This window comes from Pagrus major, chromosome 18 (genome assembly GCF_040436345.1).
Source record: "Pagrus major chromosome 18, Pma_NU_1.0".
Classification (NCBI taxonomy): Eukaryota; Metazoa; Chordata; class Actinopteri; order Spariformes; family Sparidae; genus Pagrus; species Pagrus major.
Window position 1 is genome coordinate 19,456,198 of NC_133232.1, and position 23,562 is coordinate 19,479,759.

Below are 23,562 nucleotides of genomic sequence, written 5' to 3' on the forward strand. Positions count from 1 at the left end.
TTTGTATATTTTTTTTTAACTTTTAACTTTTAATCTCATGCAGGGAAATTTGTTTCTTTAAATGTGCATATGACAATAAAAGCTTTGATTTTGATGTTATTATTGACTGCTAAAAATGTATAATAGATTTTAGATTCATTTGCGATTGACCACAATCGAAAGATTTGTGTCCCCTTTAATAAAACAACGTAATATATCCATAATTGACCACCAATGGGGGAATGTGACATTGTACATTTTTCAAGTACCGTACTTAAGTACAAAGTCTTTTTCTCTTCATGCTACTCCACTGCATTTCCAGTAGTGTTTAATTTGACATTTTACTCCATTAAAGTTATATGAAAGCTTTAGTGACTTAACAGGTTTAAGTTTACATTAAAAACATACAAGGGGTTCATAAAATACGAGGCATCGCTGTAGATTAAACTGCTGTACCAAAACAACATGTTAAAGTAAAAACTAAAAAAACTAAAACGATTGACAGACAATTAATTGTCATGGTTCCAGCTTCTCAAATTTGAGGATTTGCATCATTATTTTAATTTATATTTTAACAATGTTAAGTTTTGGACCATTGGTTGGACGTTCGCTTTAGGAAAATATTTAGTTGCAAATGAGCTCCACTTAAATCAGCTACTACAGTAGAATACTGCTTAGACATTAATGCATGAGAAATAACAATCTAATGATTTAATATAAAATAGTATAACAGTCACAATGGACATGTTTCTGCATTAGGTACCTTTACTCTAAATACTTTACTCCTGATTATATTTTAATAACGTTTTCACAGCAGAACTGTTATTTTTTTAATTTAGTATTTTTATAGTGTTGCATTGGTACTTTTACTTAAAGCAACATTATGTAGAAATTGGCATTTTGTGTGAATTGGCGCTGCCCACAGTTTCAGTGCAACACCACTGTGGTCAACACGAATCCCAGGTCTGTAACCATTTGTCAGATGTAATGTAGGTGCTAACTACTAACAAAACTCATTACATCATAACAATGTTATGTAGCTGGTAGCTGGTATCTTGAAGTAAACATGTATATAACGCTGTGATCCTACTCTCTCACTGAAGTTACATAGTGCAGAAACAAGTCATAGTGGGGCGGAGTGGCTGAGACAGACACCATTCAACCTGTTACAAGACACTGAACCATCAACATGATGTTGAAGCTGTTATTTTAAGATAAAGTTACATAACGTTGCTTTAATTAAAGGATCTGAATACTTCCTCTACCACTGTTGACCATGATCCACATCTATCTTACATCTCTCACTGTGTATCTTATGATCCCTCACAGTGTAAACAATAATGCTTAAGTCCCTCTGGTTTGATTCCCCGCTCTGCAAACAAATGCAGACTTCGGCAGACAGCAAAAAAGCCTAAACAAATTGGCTAAAACAAGACGTGATATTAAATTGAAGCAAAGTATTGCTGGCATTTCACTAAGCAAATCAGATCAGGAAATGGATACATGATGATGGACGACACACGGATGCATAAATAAGATGGATGAAAGGATAAAAAGGGTGGACGCGTGGCAGAGCTCTCTTACCCGTGGAGGAGGGCTGGGCACGGAGCATGTACGAGTCGTCCGGGTGGGGCTCCAGGTGAGAGTGGGTGGAGTTTTTCTCCAGCAGGGGCACCTGGCATTCCCTGATCGGAGGAGACGGGCCAGGGGAGGGGTGGTGTGGGGCGGACGAGGAGGAAGGGAGGGAAGGAGGGAGCAGTGAGGAGGAAGAGGTTGGAGGGAGTGGGCGACCTGGAGGATGGAGGGAGAGAGAAAGAGAGGGGGGAGAAGGAGGGAGGGGGGAGGCGTTAGACAAAACAGATGGCAATGACTGACAGTGATACGGGGGCCTGTCCCGAAGCAGGTTCACTGAGATATTCGGATTACCCAGGGTTGATTTAACAAAATATCTGTAACCATGCGGATAGATAGGTTTTACTTGTCCTGATCTCTGAGATTTCTGCCTCAGTGGAAATAAAACCACTTCATCAGTTTTTATTGAAACTATTTTCTATTAGATAAATTAGTTTCCATGAAAAGTGTTGACAGCTTGTTAAATGGAGCATCATGAGTAACTAGGACATTGTTTCTGTAAAAAAAAAGAAAAAAAAGAGAAAGAAAAAAAGCTGTTTGTTGTATTTTTTTAAATGGGAATTTTTGTGACTAAAAAATACATTTGGCAAAGTAACAAACTCAGCCTGATACAGCAAATCTGCATGGCAGGATGTTGATCAGAAAATATTATTTTTTTCTTAACGGGGCACTATGTAGTTTTTTGGAGAAATTTAAACTCAGAATTTTATCGTGAGGTAATAATACAAACTATACAAAACATTATACAAAAATATTTATTTTTCCATAACTGAATAAACAAGCTGTTCTCAGAGAAAATAAGGTCAGAACACTGTTTGAAGCTAGAAAGGTGGCAGGGTCCGCCACATATAAACGAGTATGGAATTGTATTGTCTTTTGAGGTCAGTTTGTTGATTCAGTTTATTCAGTCATGAGAACAAAGAGAGATTTGTTTATTTAGTTTGTTTAGACATAAAAATCAGTCACTCTTTCTCTTCTGATTAAAAGTTATTCCCCAAAACTACATAGTGCTCCTTTAAATTAGGTGAACCAACCCCTAATAGTCTGGATAACGGATTGGTGTAAAAAGTTATTTAGTTCACTTGTAAGTAAACTTGCTTCTTGGAACATGCCCCCAGTCACAGCAATGTAAAGCAGCTTGGACACAAACACAGAAGCTTGCAGAAACTGGAGAGGTTCAATCTCCTGAATCCATTTTTGAGTGACAAAGAGATTTGAATTCATTGCATGCACTGCTGACATTTCAGCAGACCCAGTAAGGAAGTAATGGCTTACTTTTAACTAATTTTACATGCAAATGTATTTAACATAACTGATTTAGCGCCATGCATATTTTTTATTCCTCCATAAAACCACCGAGAACACATTATTGGCATTTGTCTCGCTACTGTATAAATTAAAGCGACCCTATGCTTTTAATGAAAAAGACAAATATGAGATAAAACTGAATTCTAAAATACACTGTAACATAAGCACAAGTTGATATGAGTCATTAAGTGAAATGGTCATATTTATCTTAAAGTTCGCATACATTATCCACCATAAGCTAAACCCCTGAGTGCACTGAATTAAGCGTGAGTGCATTTCATTGCTTATGAATTCAACTTTTCATTTGAAAGAGGAAGAGGGTGCCGTTTGGCTTTTGTCTGGCTTTAAATCAATTGGTAAGATAAGATTGTTCGTGAGGACCTACATCCATTGTACGATTGTCCTCTACATGGGTAAGACAAAAGAAAGTTAACAGCCAAGTCTTTAAATAGTGAGAGCCATGGGACGCGTGGACACAATCAGGCTGTCCCATACACCAGAGAGAGAGATGAGAGGGATGGAGAGATTTCACTCTACTCTCCAAAGGTTTGGAATCAAGGACAAAGACAAATCTAATAAATTCTATTTAGAGACGGCTCAAAATATAGAATAATTATGTCTGCCATATTTGCAGCTCAATCAATCAACAATACGGTAAGAATGAGGCCACCGAGTCCAGCCAATCCACCGAAGGACTCAGAACTACTAATTAGATAGTCGACCAAAAAGGCACTCTGACACACTGATAATCACTTATTTTCTCCTGATTCCACATTTGAAATAATAGCCTCGGGCGCCAGCTTTACAAATAACCTCTTTTTGTTTTTCTTAGCGACGCCTCGTCCTTCACCTTCCAAAAGTTAAAATGTAATGGGCGTGGAGAAGAAGAAGAAGCTCGTCCCTACTTTTACAACCTTCGTACATTCTTTCTTTCGCCACTGAAAATTTCACCAAGCTACAAACCCCGGCCTTTCATCTAGTCAACTTTCGTTTCATCGCTCCTCTCTTTTTCTTTTCATACAGAACAACAACCGACAGGGACAGAAGGAGAAGAAAGGAGAAGAAAGAGATAAAAAGTCGTGAGACCTTGAAGAAAAAGAAATAGAGATGGCTGAACATTCATCTTGCTTTTGCTTTTTTTTTTCCCCCTGTCCTTTTCTTACTGACAGCTCTTCAGAATACAGATGTGGTGTGATTGTAATTTGACAGCATTCACCTTCCCATCACAGAGTATTGATAGAAATCAAATTGTGTAAAGGCCATGATAGATGGGGGGGCTTTTTTTAGGCGATGGTGCAATATTGCTTGCATCAGGGAAACAGTACTTGGACGAGGGAGGGAGGGGGGAGGATTAATGTAGACATCGTTTAAGGAACAAAGTGGTTGGGCATAGTTGTTGGCTACCTTGCCCATCTATACTGCCTCAAAATGAATCGCATTAATCATGGAAAATACACATGTGAGTTTAAGTGCCACTGCGCCTTTATAGAGATATATTTAATAGAAACGGCGGCAGAGTGATACCTCTGTCCTGTCGTCCATATGGCTCCAGCTCAGGGCTTTGCGTCATGGAAACCAGAGCTAGGATCGATCCACAGCCCCACGTTAACTACACCCTAGAGAGATGCCAGCCTTGTCTTCTGTTTAGGTATGTGTGTGTGTGTGCCTCTGTGTGTGTGTGTGTGTGTGTGTGTGTGTCCGGTCAATCTCATCAGCGCAAACAGAGAAAAATGGATAAACAATGGCAAAGCAAACACTGTGGCCGACAGGAGGGAAAAGGAGAGGAGGGACAGTGAGAGACGGATGGAGAAGAGGGGGGAGAGACAACGAGGTCAAGGGGGTAACCAGGGAAATGGAGAGAGAAATGAATGGAGAGAGCAGAGGGCGGAGGAAACGGGACAGTCGGGAAGCTATGAGCTGACAAAACTTATTGCCAATAAAAAACGTGGAGGAAGGCAATAGAGGAGGGTAATTAAGGAGGGGAAGAGGCAATAAGAGCAGGACTGAGTGGTGAAAAATGTCGGACAGGAAAAAAAAGAAAAAGAGAAGAGGTAAAGAGGGAATATGGGTGGAAAAAAAAGCCATTGATCCAAATGAATCGATCACTCTCTCCAATTGATGGCGAGGATGGATCTGGCTATTTGCATATTTCACCAGACCTATAATGAGGCTATCAGTGACAACAGGTAATGAAAAATGTGCACCAGTGTGTGTGTGGCCGGCCGCACACCTCCAACATTGTTTCATTGCCTGTTTTTATTGCGCGATGAACACAATTATGAGCGCGCGCGAGCTTATGCGAGGTTATGCGAGGAGTGTGGTTATATTAATATTTTAAATCACTTTAATTACAAAAAAAGGAAAAATTGCACTAGTTGGCCAAAAGCAATTAAGGGAACTTTAATCTCCTCAGCAATTATGCTGTGGGGCATCCTTAACTCACTCATTTCTGCCCGCTACATTTGTAGAAAGGTCAGTGGAAATTGCTTTGTGTTATTAGAACAAAGACTTAGCGATGAGCTCACGTGGCTCTCTTGACGATTTCGTTCGTTGCCATCCTTCAGCCGCCTCCCCGGCCATCTGTATACATATCTGAATCTTCCTCTCTCTGTGGCCGTCTCTCGCTCTCTGAAGCCGCGGCTCTCTAACAAGTGTTGATTAGTGTGAGAAAAAAGTGTATCATGGGGGAAAAAAAACTCGGCAACTTAAGACTGTGGCATCGTATTAAAGGCATTAGTCCGGTCCCTTGATGGTTTCATTACAATGTAAAAAGAACACCATCATCATTAGTTTGTTATGTGAGCACCAGGCTTTGACTTGCTTGTATGAGTCATAAGAGTGTATGAAGCTTTGCCTGTTCCTGCTGTACGTGTCTATTCAACCATCTCGATTCGAGCTCTCTATCTGTCGTTTCTCCATTTACTGAGCACTGGCATTATACATCACACATTATTCTTCTTGTTGACTGTTCAGTGACTTTTTTTTTCCTTCTTCTCCTCGTCCTTGTCTCTATTTCCGTCCGTCCCTCCCTCCCTCCCTCCATCCTTCCCTCCCTCCTTCCTCCATCGCTCCGTCCATCCGTCCACCCATCTGGCTGAGGTGAGGAGTGGTAGGCCGAGGAGAGTGGAGTGGAGCGAGGGATGGAGCGACAGCTGGAGCCCAGTCAGACAAGGAGAGACAAATTACCCCTCTAACGAGAGCCATTCATCATCTCTTCATCTCTCCCTTCCTTCATCCCTCTCTTCCTCCACACCTCTACGTAAAAAACGCGCCGCACCTGGATAGCAACTCCGGGAAAGGAACTCATCGATCCACCGCGCAACTTTTACACTCGATGGTGTTCTCGTTTTGCCGCCGCTCATGCTGCTAAGTCAATCAGCACGCTCTTCTGTTGAGTTGACGGGAAATAACGAAAGAAGAGACGGGGGGAAACAACAAGATAAGGGAGACGCGGAGTGATTGAATGAGCGGTACGCAGGGAAGAGGGAGGAAAAGAAACTGACACACCCATGCTGGCACATGCAGAGACTCATTACCATGGCTGCTGTCAGCACAGATGTTGGACTGAGGGGGAGCTGTCAGTCAGTGTGCGTGTGTGTGCAAGTATGCACGCATATGTGTGTGTGTGATAGTGTCTGACAGTGATCTGAGGGCTATTTAGTGATGACAGCTGCTGACACAATGGGCCCTTTTCTCTATTTATCTATACAGTGCAGTCTGTCTCCTCCATCTCATCTCTCTTCCTGTCCCCCCCCCCTCCCTTTTTCCTAAATCCTTGCCTCCCCCTTTCCTCTCATTCCATCCGTTCTTAAAATTTCACATTTTCTGTGGCAAGTTGCACACCTGTTGTTGTCTGTAGCAACAAATGGATGTTGCAGCCTATCCAGCAGTGCTTCTGAGTTCATCCGTTTGATACCTTGAATGTGCTCTCCCACCACCTCCCCCTCACTTCTTTCCTTTGGTAATCAGAAAATGAGTGATAAAACGAGTAAAGAGAGTACGGAGAGATGAGAGCGTGATTCAACAGACGTGTTTTTAATTAATAAAGTTGGGCTTTCACAGCCTAAAGAGATGATTGTATCACCGGCTCTGTCTTTGATGTGTAACAGAGTGTCTGGGCTCTTCTCTGGCCTCGAGCTCTCCTCTCCTCTCTCTCTTTCATCACGCCTGCATCACTCCATCACTCCAAAAACTACGGGAGCCTTCTTCCCAAACAGGCAGATCCTCCGCACACAAGCACAGACAGCCCGCAGCCGAAGCTGAGGACGCCTTCCGGCTGGGGAAAAAGGTGCTATCCACACTCGCGGCGTCACATTGTTTTGTCCCACATCGCAGCATTTTCTCGATTTCAGTTTTGAGATTCTTTCCAGGATTATAACTCAGGCTCATCATTTGGGTACTTGAAGATTTTGGCTGAAAAATACCGGGATTTTTCAAAGTGACAGATCTGTCGGAAATGATTTTACCTAAATTGTCTCTTCTAGTGCACCCAAAAGGTGTTTTCTGATGCAAGAAGACTCAGTGCTTGCCAACCTGTTCTGTCTGATGTTCAGATGAACTAAAGTAGCCCTTCATCATGTTTCAAAATTGATTTTACAATACAATACAATACAATTGAACAACTATTTATCCATTAATTTGAGCTATTTTAAAGGTGCAATGTGTAAGAGTCGGCCACATGTCAAACAGGGGGGCCCCGAGGACCAGGATTGAAAAACACTGAATTTAAAACAAAAAATCTTACATATTGCAACTTTAATCATGTTTCACTTTGAGCTCTTTTAACTATTACTCTATTACTATTACTACTACTTTGAGGCTATACAGTATCCTGCAGCTATTTATTAATTACTTGTAGCTCTCTCAACCATCTTCACATCACTTTTACCTACTTTTTTCACCCCTCATCCATTAAACTACTCTAGTATGACATGTGTTTTTGTAGGTTTAGATCAAATTCACACACACTAGATCCAAAGACTGTTTGGTCCTTTAAAATCAACATATTTTAAGATAGAGAAATTGGCTTTTAAATACTATGTTTTGCAAAAAGTGAACAATTTGTAGAAATGTGCAAAACGGCCAGAGCACTGCCAACGTATGTGTTTTTTTGACTATGTGATTTCTTATATCATATTTGTAGTATATATGTATTTTGTATTACATTAATATGTTGTATATGTATATTATTCAGGGCAACCTTGAAAATAAGAGCTTACTCACAGTGTCCCTTCTCTGCTTAAATGAAAGTTTAAATAATAATAGTATTTTTCTTCGTTCAGGTGTTACAGGAGGTTCAACATGGTGTACATATTTTTTTAAAATCACAACTGTTGTTTTTCCAAATCAGTTGAGCAACTTCAAAATCATTCCGTGCAGAAGTAATGTGCGAATCACAGGTTCACAGAAACAGACGCTCTCATTCCCCTCGAACGCAGCTCAAATACGCTCCAGGTATTTGATTTTCACCACTAAATTCCACCGCACTATTCTTTAAATCAGATCTTAATATAACAAGCCTCAGATGATCGACTCATTAAACTTAGAAAATTACACCCAGCTTAACAGCATGTGCAAAAAATTCTCTGAAATGGAGTTCTTTGAAAAGAAAAAGAGAAATGAAATACATGAGCAGAGCGAGAGAGATGAGGAGATAAAGGCAGACAACCTTCGCTGTGTTCCATCTTTTCAATCACGAATCAAACCACACCTCTGCTGAGGACGGCGACCGATGAGTGAGGCCATTCAGAAGCAGCAGGTGTGATGATGAGTCGCCTCTTGAAAATATCCTTTGACCTTCGTATGACGTAGAGAGCATAGTAATAATGGAGCGCATACATACTAATTTCAACAGGACTTTGAAGGGAGACGATGAATTTAATGCCAGCACTAGTCTCATCCTAGTGACATCTAGAAGATTCAGGAGGATGTGGTGTGTTGTACTAACAGAACTGGTGCATGTACATGACAGTGGAAAACACGCGCTGCGGGCCGGGCCAGGATTTCTAACACACCATCCATTTCTGAGTGATTCCAATATGTGGTTCAGAAGGTCGTCCCTCACTCCTCTCCTCACTCAAGTGGCTGTTTTTTATTGTGAGAGGAGGACAGACGCACACTGACAACGGAGCAATACACTCAACCTTTTGACCCAGACGCACAAACACAGCACAGCACCTATCTGCATCTGCTAATTGAAACATGCCTCCCTGTAGCTGGGAAGTGCAAGTGTGTGTGTGTGTGTGTGTGTGTGTGTGTGTGTGTGTGTGTGTCCGTGGCTATACATAGCATTAGGATGCCGCAGCAGACCCACGCTGTCCATTGTCAGAGATGTCCACTGCGTAACTTGGGGCAACCATGGCGCTTGCATTACCATATAAATTACATCCATGTTGCTGCTGCTGCTGTGGATTGATGGTATTGTTATGGATTCTACACATCGGATCCTCATTGAAAACAATCAAAATAAATAGCCTCCTCCACCCACATAAATGCAAACACACGCACGGACACTCATACGCGGACGCTCACACACATACACAGGCATGTGCATGGGGACAGACACGCACAGACCCTCAACCCCAGGTGCAGAGAGAAAGACACCCATCCTCTCAGCCTTCCATTACCTCTGAACATGTCCTGCAAAGGGGGGAATTATCTGTTTATGTGTGTGTATGTGGGTAATGTGCAAAATCCGTAACACCACATGTGCCTTTTTGCAGCAGCTGCGTTGAATAAAAATCTATTTGTGAATCAATTTGATGGCAGGGGGAAAAGGTAGGTAGAATACATTATAAAATATAAATCAGCACCACATAATAATAACATATAAGTGGTATAAAATATAATACTGGAGGACCATGCAAAATAAAGTCATTTCCTTGCCACAGAATAGATGCCGGAGCTTAAAAAAAAAAAAAAATGCCACCCAATTATTTCCAAATTTGTTATTCAAATGATAAAATACAGTGACAGACACTGTCCAATGCCCAACAATCTTTTAATACATTTAAGGGCCAGGGAAAAGCATTTTCCTAAGTGTTTCACATAGAAGAAGTAGATTTTATTTTATGATAGCACTTGAGAGAAGGGTTAAGTGCAAAATACAGACAAGCTCTTCGATGACTGGAGATAGCACTTGGTCTTGGTGCTGACAAAACAGCAGAAACCTGCTCACAGCTTTGGAAGGACCTTCTTAGATTTATACTGTATCTGGAGGAGCAATATCTGTGTGTTTGTTATCTCAACCGGAGAAAGCTTCTAGACGCTGCGTTGCAAAAATCAGCGGGGCGAAGTGCTGCGAAGAGCTTTTCCTCCAATCTGCCACACTGCTGAAATCATTTGCCAAAAGTTTAGTGACATGAGAACAAATTATGAACCACAAATAACATGATGTGGACATGAATTATGGGAGAGTTACTAGGAGAGGAGTTAGTCCTTTAGCAAAAAATAGATTCCACTTTTTTGCCTGCTTGTCAAGTAAAAAGATGCAAAACTGTTAAATTCAAGTTTTGACTATAGCTGTAATTAATATTTATTAAAGATTAAGACAAGGAAGAACAACTGTTCTAATAAAGGCCAGCGTAATGATATGGAAAAAAAAGAAGCTTTGCCAAAAATAAAAAACTTAATTTGCTGTTAACAATGTCTTCGCAATATCTTCATTAATTAGCACTTAAATTTAAAGTCATTGAAGCTTAAATTAAATCTTTACACCTACTCATAACACCTTATATTTCCACTCTGATAGCTCCTTCCTGGTCACAGTCATGTCTTCTGCACACAATCACTTTACGGTGGATGGAAAATGCCTTCATTTTCACTTGCACAGAGAACAATCTGCCTTTTAAGATGGGGCTCATTTCATGAAATTTTGGGAGACGAGGCAAAAACAAAAGGGCATTACCGACAATCACCCAACGTCTGAAAGGACGACAGCCGTCAAGAACCCAATGCATATGGAATTCCTGACAAAAAGAACCATGAAAAACAAATAGGCACACAGAAATACACATTTAACAACATACTGAAGATGCACACACATGCGCAGGTGCCTGCACAAATACCTATTCAACATAGCGGTGCCCCGCTGAACCGACTGGCAATTGCTGCAGTTGCTATGACAATCTAGTTCGGTTGAAAAGCACAAAAAAAGGCGCAAACAGCTGAAAAACAAAGCGAAAAATAAAAACCAAATAAAAAAAAAAAAAAGATTTGGAAGAGAGAAAATAAGTGAGGAAGGAAGAGCCGTGGGAGAAAGAGGGGATTGTAAACGATCACAATTTGTTTGGTGCACGGATCTGTCAGTTTGCGACCTTGTGCAGTCAGAGACAGAGTGTTGTATTGTAATCTCATGAATAAACTCAATTTCAATGAAGTCTTTTTCTTGTCTGATGCTACATTATGTGAAGTATGCGTGTGTGTGCGAGTGAGTTTGTGAGGCTGACTCAGCAGGTTCTCCTTAGACGATTAGCAACCACGTGCATGCACGCGCACGCATGTACGGCGAGTCCACTACGGAGGGATCAGCCCAAAGAGGGGTGATGTATTTGGAGCCAGTGGATAATGACTGTACTGTGGCCTGTTGCTGAGAGAAACCTCTTCCCTCTTTGATGTTCTGCAGCTCCTATTTATAGTAACGGCACAAAAAAGGATGGAGAGCTGAAAAAAAAAAGACACTAAGCCACATTATATTCCTTCTAACTGGCTTACTCTCTCAAGGTGAACAGGCTGGATTCTCCTCACTCTCGGCCAAATTCACTGAGCCTTTTGCGCCTCGGTTCTGAGTCATTCTGTGCCGTAGAGATGCGTGTGTTATTCATCAAAGAGACACAGCAGCTTGAAGGCGCAGTTTGCCTGTCATCAGAGGTACAACTTGCGTGCCTCGTGCTTTTATGCATTTGAAGGAGGCTCGCACAAATAATACAAATAATAGGAGGAGATACAATGACTCTGTTTGATTCTCCTGGGTTTCACAAAGGTTCTTTCAATTTGTAAGGACCATTGTCGTAATAATTCTCGCCTTAAACAAAACTGGTTGTGGCAAGGAAAGAACAGCTAATCAGCCTGTACTATAGAGAAGTTCGGTGACAGCAGACAAAGTGTGAGGGCACTGCAATCAAGTGTGAAGGCGGACTGCAGGGAGTTTGTTTAGGGACAAAAAAATGTAATGTCACAAAGAAAAAGAAGGAATAAGCACAACATCTGACTTGAAGAAGTCTGATGATTGCTCTCTTTTGTTGAGGCACACACATTATGGTGGCTTGTATTTCTTAAACAATCTTTCTTTTGAGCAACTTTGAATATAACTCCTCAAAAGTGGTTGAAGTACTTTTACAAACCTTTCTGTAAATAGGTCATCACAATTTGATCATAATAGACGCCCAATTTATTTTCCCAGTTGGAGTTTAATTGTGGGTTTGATTAATGGAATTGACATTTTGGATATTAAAAACTTGTACTTTCTGGATCTCGCACAAATCCTGCTGCTGAACCGCACCTTTCGAGCTCCTCATCACTCGCAGGAAGAAGCTTAGGAGGCGGTCCTAATCACTGATTGCATTATTAGCTGCCGCCTCGGTAAATCAGCTGCTAATTACTTGCAGATTGCGATGCTCAAACAGAACGAGGGGTGCAGCGCAAAGTTGCGCCGCACTTTCACGGATGTAACATAAATCTGTCCAACTCTCTCCCCCACTCTCTCAGCCCACCTCCCTCCCGCCTCCCTGTGAAGGTGTGTTTGTGACTGTGCAAAGAGGAGAGTGCTGAGAAGTGATTGGAGATTAGCAGGAATGTCTGGGTTCTTTGAAGTGGCTTCTGCATTCGTCATGGACGGCTGAGTGGATGTGTGTGAGTATCTGTGAGTAAGTGTGTGTGCTATGGAGATAGGTTGAGTCACAAGCATCCATCTATCTATCTATCTATCTATCTATCTATCTATCTATCTATCTATCTATCTATCTATCTATCTGTCTCTCTGTCTGTCTGTCTGTCTGTCTAGTTTATATTGTAGACTTATATTGTAGACGGAAATCTTAATGATGAAAAAGTATCTATCTATCCGGATCTGGAACTATCCATCCATCCATCCATCCATCCATCCATCCATCCATCCATCCTTGCTGCAAATAAATGCAATCATCACAGCTTTACAATTAGCACAGCTTGCATCAGCTGACATCAGCTGACTCAGAGGAATATGGAAGTCCCCATGCTGATGGACTTTACATGCAGTTGCACATCTAGGTGTACGCCTGAGTGTGTATTTCCGAGCGCTTGTTTGTGTGCCCGTTCTGCACAAACACTCTCTTGCAAACGTGATGCAACTCTCCAAGGCACAACCTGCAAACCCATTCAGCTCATAAACAGTTGTGCCCAGCCAAGCAGAGGCAAAAAAAGACTTTAGTAGACACCGGAGGAGACACACAGCCCAGTCAAATGTTCAACATCAGGCTATTAGTCTCACCCCCTCGCTATGAAGTACAGACCTCGGAGACAAATAATAAATGCTAATCTTTGTAGGACGAAGCCAAGTCAGTCAGTTTAAGCTGAGAGCGTCGAATGAGATTTTTAATTACTGCATGACCTGGGGTATATTAGCGCATATTAATGAGGATCATTAACCTAGAGGTAACTAAGACCCCTCCTTCTTAACTACAACTGATAGCACCTCTGCTGTCTGACACTAAACTATCAGTGTGTTGATGTGTGTGTGGCTGCACGTGTGTGTTTTTGAAGAAATGGTTCACAGATGGCTTATTCCATCCCTTGTAATAAACTGCATGTCCTTGGCAAAAGTAAATAACTGGAGTCAATCTCCTTTTACAGAGGTATTATACAGCTGAAAGCCTGAACTCTGGGTCAAAATTGCCCTGTGCTGAATCCAGAACCTTGGTTTGCAACGTTTATGTGTTTGCACCCATTTGCTGCAGATGAAGGATGGCAGGGGCAGGCGATGCCAAAGAAAATTTTTTCATCTGGTCTTTCATGAAGCCTCAGATATAAAAAAAAATAATTTTCAAGGGGTACGGCGCAGAGCAGAATGAAATATGAGGAGAAGGAGAGAACAATTTCAATTGACATATGCAAAGGTCAAGGTAATTTCAATGGATAAAGAAGAGGACCAATGGGTAAAAAAAGGAGAAAGTTTCAGCCCGTCGACTACAAGAGGTTGATGCGGAACAGAAGAGGGCCCATTTTCCACCCCCTGCAGTGTAAATGCCATGGACTATATTGACGTCATACACCCACCGTTTGTGTAACGCCACCTCCCCCTCTCCCCGTCCCTTTCTCCAACCTAGTGTGTCAGCTTCGGTCTTGTAGTGCCATTAGGCCGCGGTCTCAGTAGTATTGAGGCAGACGCTTTTATCTCAGAGGAGGGTGCACCAACCGTATTTGGCTTGTAAAATTTGCACACACACACACACACACACACACACACACAAGCCCATTCAAGCACAGATTCCTGTGTAAAGATACACTTATGCACACACTCTTCCTTATCTCCTGCTCTGTCCATTTGTCTCCACTCTCCTGCCTCAGCAGTTTATCCTTTCATCTTTACATAACGCCGCGGTCCCTCGGTGACCTGCTCTAAAACTAGTTGTTCCACGGTACACACACGCGACGCGGCTAATCCGCAGTGCAGGGAGCCATCCACCTGTGCCTCGTAACCTACTCCGAGTCTACCTGATATCTCTGCTTGTGTCAATACACCGACTGGTATAAAAATATCAATAAGATAATGAGCACAGTCGAGGGGATTCAGTTGCACTGATACTGCACACATAAGGCTTATATGTGAAATGTAGGGCAACGCGGCAGAGGGAATGGGTCTCCTTTGTGCAGTGAATCCATAGAAATAAAGAGGGCCACGTTGTTGAGAGTTCTGGGTGGTTACATGCACAATGGAGGCAATCACTTGAGCTCTGTGCTATTCTGTCTGGTGCTGGTATGGAATAATGGGGCTTGCTGCTGCTCTCTGGTCCCGTTTACATTATATAATCTGATGGTAAGTGTAGCATGGCTGAATGCACCATAGACTGTTTGCACTGTGTTTGAATTTAGACAGAGGCAAGTGAGGCTGTGGTACATTTTATGTAAATTGTGTCTGAATGTATGCACCAGCCAGTTTGTGTGTGTGTGTGTGTGTGTGTGTGTGCATCTTCCTTTGGTACGCCACGCATTAATTGCCATTCCCAGTGGTCGTCAAGAGAGCGCAGGACTCCTGTGGGACGTCTGCACCTTCATTAGACTCTACTGATCATCACGCTGTAGCACCAAGAGAGGGCCTGTTCCCCTCTTTCATCACTTCTTCTTCTTCGCTCCGCTGCTCCCTCGCCTCTCTCTCTCCCATTCTGCCACCCATCACCGTTTTTTTTTCCTCATCATCATACATTGCTTTATTTCCAAACCAGACCCTGCAGTAACGTTTTCTTTAAATGTTGGAATGTAGGAGACAGTTCTGGACGAGCTGGACTCGAGCGGCTCCTCCGTGCTCGCCCCCTGCTCCATGGTGTATCCCCGCTCCCTCCATTCGTAATGGCTTATGATTTCACTGCCTCCCCTCTCATCCTTCAACATTTCTGTCACTTTACCAACCCCGCCACCCCCGCCTTCCCCCTCTGCTCTACCCTTCTGCACTTCCTCCCCGCCCTCATCTCGCACGTTCTTTTGCATTTTCATTCCCATCAGCCTTCCTTTCGTCATTATCTCTCAGTTAATATTTCTCACTGTCTCGATCCCCAGTGCAAGTGGTTCTTACCCCCAGGGGGTAGGTTCGCTAGCACTCCACAGACCCCTACAGACATGTAATGCACCCCATGCTCCCCATCTCCGTACTCCACTCCCCTCTACTCGCTCTCCCTCTCTTCATTTCTCTCTCCCCTCCTTTCTCCGCAGTGGATGAGAGACGCCAGCTGGAGGAAACAGAGAGAAATGGGCCCAATTACAGCATTGGGAACTGAAAGTTGGCTAATTAACTCTAATTCGCTAACAAACTGCTTTTTCACCAAGAATCATCTCTCTCTGTCACATGGCACACACATGCATGAGAAACTGCATTTTCATGCACAGCCAACTAGGGGAAAAAAAACTTGCATAGACACACATCCGAGTCCACACGACCGCAGGTACGCACGCAGACACAACATAACATCCTGTCTACACACGAGCTCTCATGCCCACACAAACGCACGCGGACCCACTTGCTCAGCTGTATTTACCGCAAGGGCAATATGTTGATTACGTTAGAGTGGCTGATTATTGCACAGTGACAGTAAAGGAAACAAATGTCTTTCATAGGCAGGCATCTATCTCAGTGAGAGGGCTCCTAGCTATAGACTATAGCAGCAAATGACTGCACTGTATCCAGCTATGACAGACAAAAGAAAAGAGGGCAGGAAGAGGAGGAAGAGGGGGAAGAATAAAAAGAAGAGAGTGATTGCACCAATGAGGTGCAGGGAGAACAAAAAAGTTAGAGGAGCGCCAGATGGAGAGAGGGAAACAGATGAATAAAGGACGGATTTAAAAAAAAAATGTGGATGGATGGATGGTGGGAGAAGTGGAGACAGGAGATAGATAAGAAGCGATTCTCTGAGTTTGTACCGAAGCTGTGAAACAGTTTTCCTCTACAACGGGATAATGGTGGTTAGAGGCAAGAACAATAGGTTTATCTAGAGCAGAGATACTATCTGGGGTAAAACACAGACACAGACACACACACACGTACAGACTGCAGAATGTTTCATTACTTGCGTTACAGGCTGTATTTGGAATTATAGTGTAGGCAGCACTTGGAACAATAGGATTGTCAATGTTGAGTTATCAGAACAGGTGTCCAGTGGGCACAGCTCCTCTGAAATGGCAGTCTGATCTGGCACGAACACACACACACACACTGACACACACAGTATATATGAGTGGGATGGGTGAAAGCGTCACATAAAGACATTTTTAGTGAGTCAGGATTTCCTCTCATCCCTCTCAATGAATCGTGAAATCCTCCTGGATTACCAATCGTGATAAGAAGCATCTTACATATGTGTGTAAAACTTCACACACACACAATCACTCACACACGCACAATGGAGTCACATACTCAACATCTGACTGTGCAGATGGTTTCAGACATGAAAATGCCACCTCACTGCACCTCACCTTCACTTTCTCCTTCTTTTCTTCCTGTTTTACAAAATCTCACTCCTTTCTCTTCCAATAAATCCCCCTCTCTGACTCTACCTTTCTCACCGATTGCCCTGCAACGAGATTGATAGTTACATCTCCTCTTCTCTCGCTCCATTCCTCTGATCCACCTCCTTTTCCTCTTCCACTTGCTCCATCTCTGTCCCTCTCTCACACCTCATTAGCGATGCTAATACCCCAAGTAATAGAGGACACCATTCACAGTGTGTGTATGTGTGTGTGTGTGTGTGTGTCTCCGTGACCACACACTCTGGAAAGGACTGTGTCTGGGAAGGGGAGATGAGTTTCCCCCTCTGATCCCATTTCTCCGTCTGGGCCCCCGCTCCTTCTCACTGGGAGAAAATCCGATGGAAATGCAATCACAATCAGTTAGGGTCCAGACGAGGACGGACATGCACACACACACACACACACAGAAGCACACACGCACACAAACATACACTCTATTCCACTACCGCAAGGGAGCCATGCAGAAAATTGTTTTGGACATGGTGATGAGGAGAAGGGGGTCCGGGGTGTGGTGAGGGGGGACTTTTTAATTTACATTTTTAATGTAAAATATCATTCAAAGTGGGAAAGTTAGGCATCTCATTATACTGCTTCTTTATTACACACAAGGCACATCAGTCTCAGGGTACTGTGTCCTGAAAAATATGCACACGCTCACACACACAAACACACGTGTGAGCGACCTGCTGAGCCCTCCAGCCATAATCACCAAGTTAGAAATGGGGCTCTTCCTCAGACACCATAAATCTGGAGAGGTATAATCTCCACTGTCCTCCAGATATCATCAATCACAGATAATCTACGTCTTTGGACCCCCACCCCCCCTACTCATACCCATTCAGGTGGGGTCACTTTGGGGAAAACTTAGGAAGGAGGAAAAATACAGACTCTTCAAATGAGATGTGGAGGATTTGGCTTTCTGTCCTGTTCTGAGTACAACAAGTGCTCATACATGAACGACAGCATAGGTTGTTCTAAAATGACCCAAATGACCACTACAACAATCATATGAATGTTTTCTGATATGCTGACTCTACAGTTAAGTTTTTGTTAAGGTTGTATAACGCTGTCCTACATTTGAAGCTCCTTTACTCTCTTATTTGCATGACTACAACAGGCTGCTTGTCAGGAAAATGTAAACACAGGTTATTTCAAGTGTTTGAAAAAACAACTAATGCTGTCAATTGTCAGGTGAAGACATTTATTTGGATAAACATTGCTCCTGTTATACTTCAAAACATGTTTCCACTAATGAGCATCAACGTCAGATCAGCAGTAATTTGACTACTTGGAGGCAGGACTCCATAAAAAGCTGAAGATGACACATGCTTGACATATTATAACCTTATAAAGTCACTAATGTGTTAGCAAACTGTGGCCTAATTACACATCCAGCAGACAAGTAACAACATGAGCGTTAATAGGAGACGTGTTTCTGGCAACCTGACAGACATTATTCCGATGTTCATTCTACTTTTTGCTCTGTTTTGGTTTTCACCAATTCCTGAGGGAAATATTTGGCTCTTAAGCTGCTAAAATTCTCCATTAAGTTTGCCAGCTAATCGACAATCTTGGAACCTGTCGGCTATTGTCTAACAGTTGATTTAGCCTATGGGGGCAACGGCCAATGTCTCTGGGCTTTTGGTGCCCAGGCTGATACTTCCTCTTCCCTGTGCTGGTCAGTGTTTACAGTCCTGTTAGCAACTTGGGAAACAACAATAGAGTAATTTCCTGATTGGTATGTAGGGTACAATTGGTTTCTAGAGCTGTTGCGACTGGAAAAATGGTTGACAAGGGTGGTAAGACAAAAGCAAAAAAACGTTGCAGGGCTGAAAAAACAATTGTACCCTACATACCAATTGGGAAATGGCTGACAAACAAAGATATCAACTAGTTAATCTGGCTAGCTAACCTAGCTTTGTCAGCCATTTCCTGACTGATTGATATGTAGAGTACAATTTTAGAGCCTTTGCACTGGAAAATGGTTGATGAAAGCGGTGAGATGAAACCCCAAATAAGTTGCAGGGCGGAAAAAACAAAACAATGAGCTGAAAGACGTCAAACTGCTTGGTACACCTGAGACAAAACATCAGAGTTGGGTGATAATTCTCTCACTATGAGCTTTTTATTTAACATTATGCAGTTATTTGACCCATTTTTCATATGTGTAGCTTTAGGCATGAGTCCTGCATGTATGATTCAGTCAACAAACAGGATTTGAAGTGTGCTGTTTTCTGTGTTATCTCATGTCCACTTGTGTCTCAGGACAGAGGTGGTTTGCTGTCAAACAAAGAAGCTTGCCCTGTGTGTTTGCTCCACACAATCTGTTGATTTCCACAACAGAACAAATACAGCAAATGCTCCACAGTAGTAAATCACAATCTCCGTCTCTCCAAACTCTTGCTCTTCTCAATCAAACGAGACACTTCGCGCCTTCAGCGTTGCCCCGCCTCTGAGGTCACAGCCAATGATGTCATGCCAAAATGAGACTGTGTGGCCCTCAGAACCCCCTAGGGCCCCTTGTGGCCTGCCCATGTCATAAACAATCATCGTCAGGCCGTTGGTCTGACATACGGGCTGCCATGAGGATCAACCACCTGCAGGAACACTCGTGGTGATGCCTCTAATGGCGTGTGTGCACGTCTTTGCCTTTGAATATACTGTATATGGAGCCATCTGGACCTGATGCTATTGCAGTCATCAGGATGACTGGTGGTGTTTTTTTTTTTGGCCGCGCATGTACATCTGAGCGTATATTATCATTATCTGTGTATGTTTGTGTGGACTAAGAGGACATCTGCCCATGTCAGCAGTGATTTAAATGTTCTCTAAACAGAAGTGCGAGTTGACACACAGTTAATAAAGCGTCCATCTGACGGCTGAATTTGATTGATGCTGATTCGTGTAAACAACGCTATGTGTCTATTTAAAAACTCGCTCCCTAACCTGCGGTAATTCAAATTCAAAAACCTGTTTGCTTATCATATTGAATAGCAATTTTAAATCAGCGGGATTTGTGTCAGCGCTCTGATAATCATCCCGCAAAGACCCTCCTTGTCAAAAAGTGTAGTTTCACAAAGTAATGCAAACACACGGTTGGATAGTGAACCCGACGCTGCCCTTCCTCTCCTTCCTCCTTTTTTCTCTCTCCTTTCATGCTGTTTTTTGTCCTCTACAAGTCTCCTGCAGTTCTTAAAGGCTGAGACGGCACGGTGGGAGTCTGATCACTACTGAGTCCACACGCACACACACACACACACACACACACACACACACACACACACACACACACACAAAGTGAGTTTCCTTTGTGCTGCAGAAAAAAATCCCTGCACCTTTAGAAGTGTGTCTGTCAAAATGAAATTGCTGGCTGCATTACAAGCCTTTGAAGGTATTGAAAACTCATTTTTACAATCACCCCACAGGCAGGTAGGGAGACGTCTGTGCAAGTGTGTTAGACACTTTCCACCAGGTGGGTTAGGCAAAATTCTCTGTTCTCTTTTAGTCAGTTTTGTGGTTGATTATTATTGTCTTGGCTGCAGCTTGTTGTGGTTCCTCAGCCCTCCACCCAGCCACCCCCCCACCTCGTCTTCGTCTGGATAATCCTTACCTCTTTCTTCCCTTCGAACTCTAAGCAAAGTCATTTCTCCCTGAGACCCCCCGCTGGGGAGAAACAAACTTTCAAAGCCAGCCAAACAATGAGTCACACACACACATTCCTCTATGAAAAGACACACTCCCGCAGAGGAACATCAAGAGGCACAGAACGGACATAATGGCTTTCTGATAATTATTCATAAAGGTGACTTTAGTGTGTGCGCCACTAAGTGCTTGAGCTCAGCAGCATGGAATGAGCCCGGAGTTAGTCACAACAAAGGCAGATGACCAACATTATGGTCAGCCTGAAACAGACTGACACACACACCCCGATACTTGCACACAAACACACGCGCACACACCCAGGCTATCAGCTGAGGAGCAGATTCCGTGACTCGGCTTCATCGTAACGTTTCAATTAGCTGCGGAGGACAGTCTGGCCACACGCAGTCCGGCCATGCCTCCCATCTGGGGTTACTGCAGTCAAACAGGCAGGCGGATGGACGGACAGAATGACGGGCAGGCTGATGGCCCTCCACGCTGATTAATTCTGAGAGATGAAGAGGGCGGGGTGAAATCAGAACACAGTGATGAGAATAATCAGGAGAGGCAGTGAGCTGTACTTTCTGCAGAATTACAATATGGTCGAGGAGAGCATATGGCTGTTCTCTATTTCAGTTTTCTATTGGCGTTACACCTCCGGCTCTTCAGTTATATAAGTCTCACTCCTTTCTTTAAAAACAATCATTTCACCTTATCTCTTCCACATTCTGCTTGAACCCGCTTTGGTTCGCAGCTGCCGGGACATAAGCGGCGCTCGCTGCAGCAGCAACACCGACGACAACAACAACTGTCCCGAAGGACCAGGAGGGAGGAGGGCTGCATCGCCCCTCCATGATCTCTCCCTTGAGAAACAGCCTAATTCTCCTCCCCCCCTCCTTCATTTTATGTTCCCAGCATTTTCCCCATCCAGAGCGATGCTTTATCGTTCCCGTACGGAAGTCGTTACCAAGCGGCGGTGGATGAAAAAAAAAAAAGATCAATGAAAAACCGCAAGGACAAACTAGATTTCTCCCTCTGTCTATCTGCTCACCTCTCCGTCCGGACCCCTCGTCATCTCTCTCTCATCCTCCCTCCATCTCTTTCTCCCCATCACCCTCTCTCTGGTGGAGGATAGTAATCCCATTAGGATCAATATTCCAGGCGAGTGAGCATCCTTTCACTGCAGCAATTACAAACCTTTAGAGACATAAAGGAGAGCATTTCTTCACAGCTTAGACCATCAATCAACTATTTAGCTTCAGAGGCAAAGGATGTTGCGTGTCTGTGTGTGTGTGTGAGAGAGAGATGGTGAGTGTGTGTGTGTACGTGCGTGCACGCATGTCTGGATTCTGCAGTATTGTTCCGTCTGCGTTACTGAAATGACTGTTGGGATTTTCGTCTTATAGATCCTATTATGGGTGTATGAATACATGAGAGAGCTTCTTAATGCACACTTCCCATCTGGCGGTGCAACAAGGCCCTATCATCTCCCTTGTGAATGCATGTATTAGCATTGTCCACAGTGGGATTTCACAGACGGCTAAGCTTGGGTGTTTAGCCAGGGGTTAATATTTCATGCCTTCACGTTATCTCCCCCCTTCGGCCTCCCTCCCTCCCCTCCCTCCCTCCTCTACTTCCAGCCTGTGCATCGAATCCATGCGAGTTGACTTTGCAGCATCCCTTCATTGCTATGCTAGTGTGCCAAACACACGGTATGCTAATTTAACAATCTTTGAACTGGCTTCCTTGACAGCTGTGGAGCCTTCCCTATGATTCAACTAAAAATTGGTTTCCCCACCAACATAAATACCACAGCTAGAATCCCTCTCTCTCGCCATCTTCCTCTTTCCCTTTTTTCTCTGTCTCTAATGAGGTGGCGTGACTGACAGGAATAGTGAGGGCATATCACTTCCCATCTTGTCAGCTCTTCGGCCACTTGTGCCCCTCAATGTCACATGGCTCCTCTTTGCCTGGAGGCCCCCGGCTTCCATCTATCTAGAGTAACCGCTCCACAGCCCCCCCATTTGGCACCTCTCGCCCCGAGACAGAGGCAGCCTCGGTTGGGTCACGTCTGGAGGCACCCCTCGGTGGCATCGCAGTGTGGCTACGATGAAGAAAACGGGGAAAGTGCACTTCATCAGAGAGCTTCATATACATTCTCCGCGGTGAATGTGTTATCTGTGTCTGAGTTACAATTTGTTAGAGAGTATAACAATTTAATCAGTTCTTTACTGGAGCGGAAAATAGAAAAAGCCATACTGTAGGCCTGATGCAGCAGTGTGGGTTACAGTAGATCTTAAAACAACAAATACTAAACATTAAGTCTCAAAAAAACACTGAGGAAATGACAGATCCAAATGGCTCGCTATTTTTATCGACGATTCAGAGCTGCATCATAGCCTGTGGCTCACACTGTCAAAATGATCGTTCTAATTCTTTGCCATGAAAAAATTCAATTAGACTATCATTAGACCAGGCTGATGATGAGGTTCTGTTTATCGTTAACTGCACATTATTCGATTCTTCATTTAACAGGCAGCGCCTCATTTACTGATGATCCATTTAACAAATGCTTTTCTAAAAGTTTCTTTTGGCTGAAAATGTGGAGTTTTTGAATGTATTTGTCTGCGGCGTCACACAGAAAATCTGGGTGAGTTTTCATGTTTCTGTCTTTGACACAAGCTATCCGCTTTATGTCGTGCGATGACAAGCTCCCTTTGCTGCCAGTTTGACTCAGAAACTCGAGCATATGACGACATGTGAAAAAACAAAGGGAGTGGCAGGAGGTTCGAC

At 43.3% G+C, this 23,562-nt stretch overlaps 1 protein-coding gene across 2 annotated transcripts in view; it reads right to left on the bottom strand.

Moving 5' to 3' along the window:
• The window catches only part of tenm2a (teneurin transmembrane protein 2a), a 157,845-nt gene that overhangs the window by 63,224 nt on the left and 71,059 nt on the right, over positions 1-23,562 (bottom strand). For both annotated transcript variants that reach the window (XM_073486805.1, XM_073486804.1), the window contains exon 3: positions 1,564-1,770. In XM_073486805.1, the coding sequence (XP_073342906.1) occupies positions 1,564-1,770 (207 nt within the window). The remainder of the gene's footprint in view (positions 1-1,563; positions 1,771-23,562) is intronic.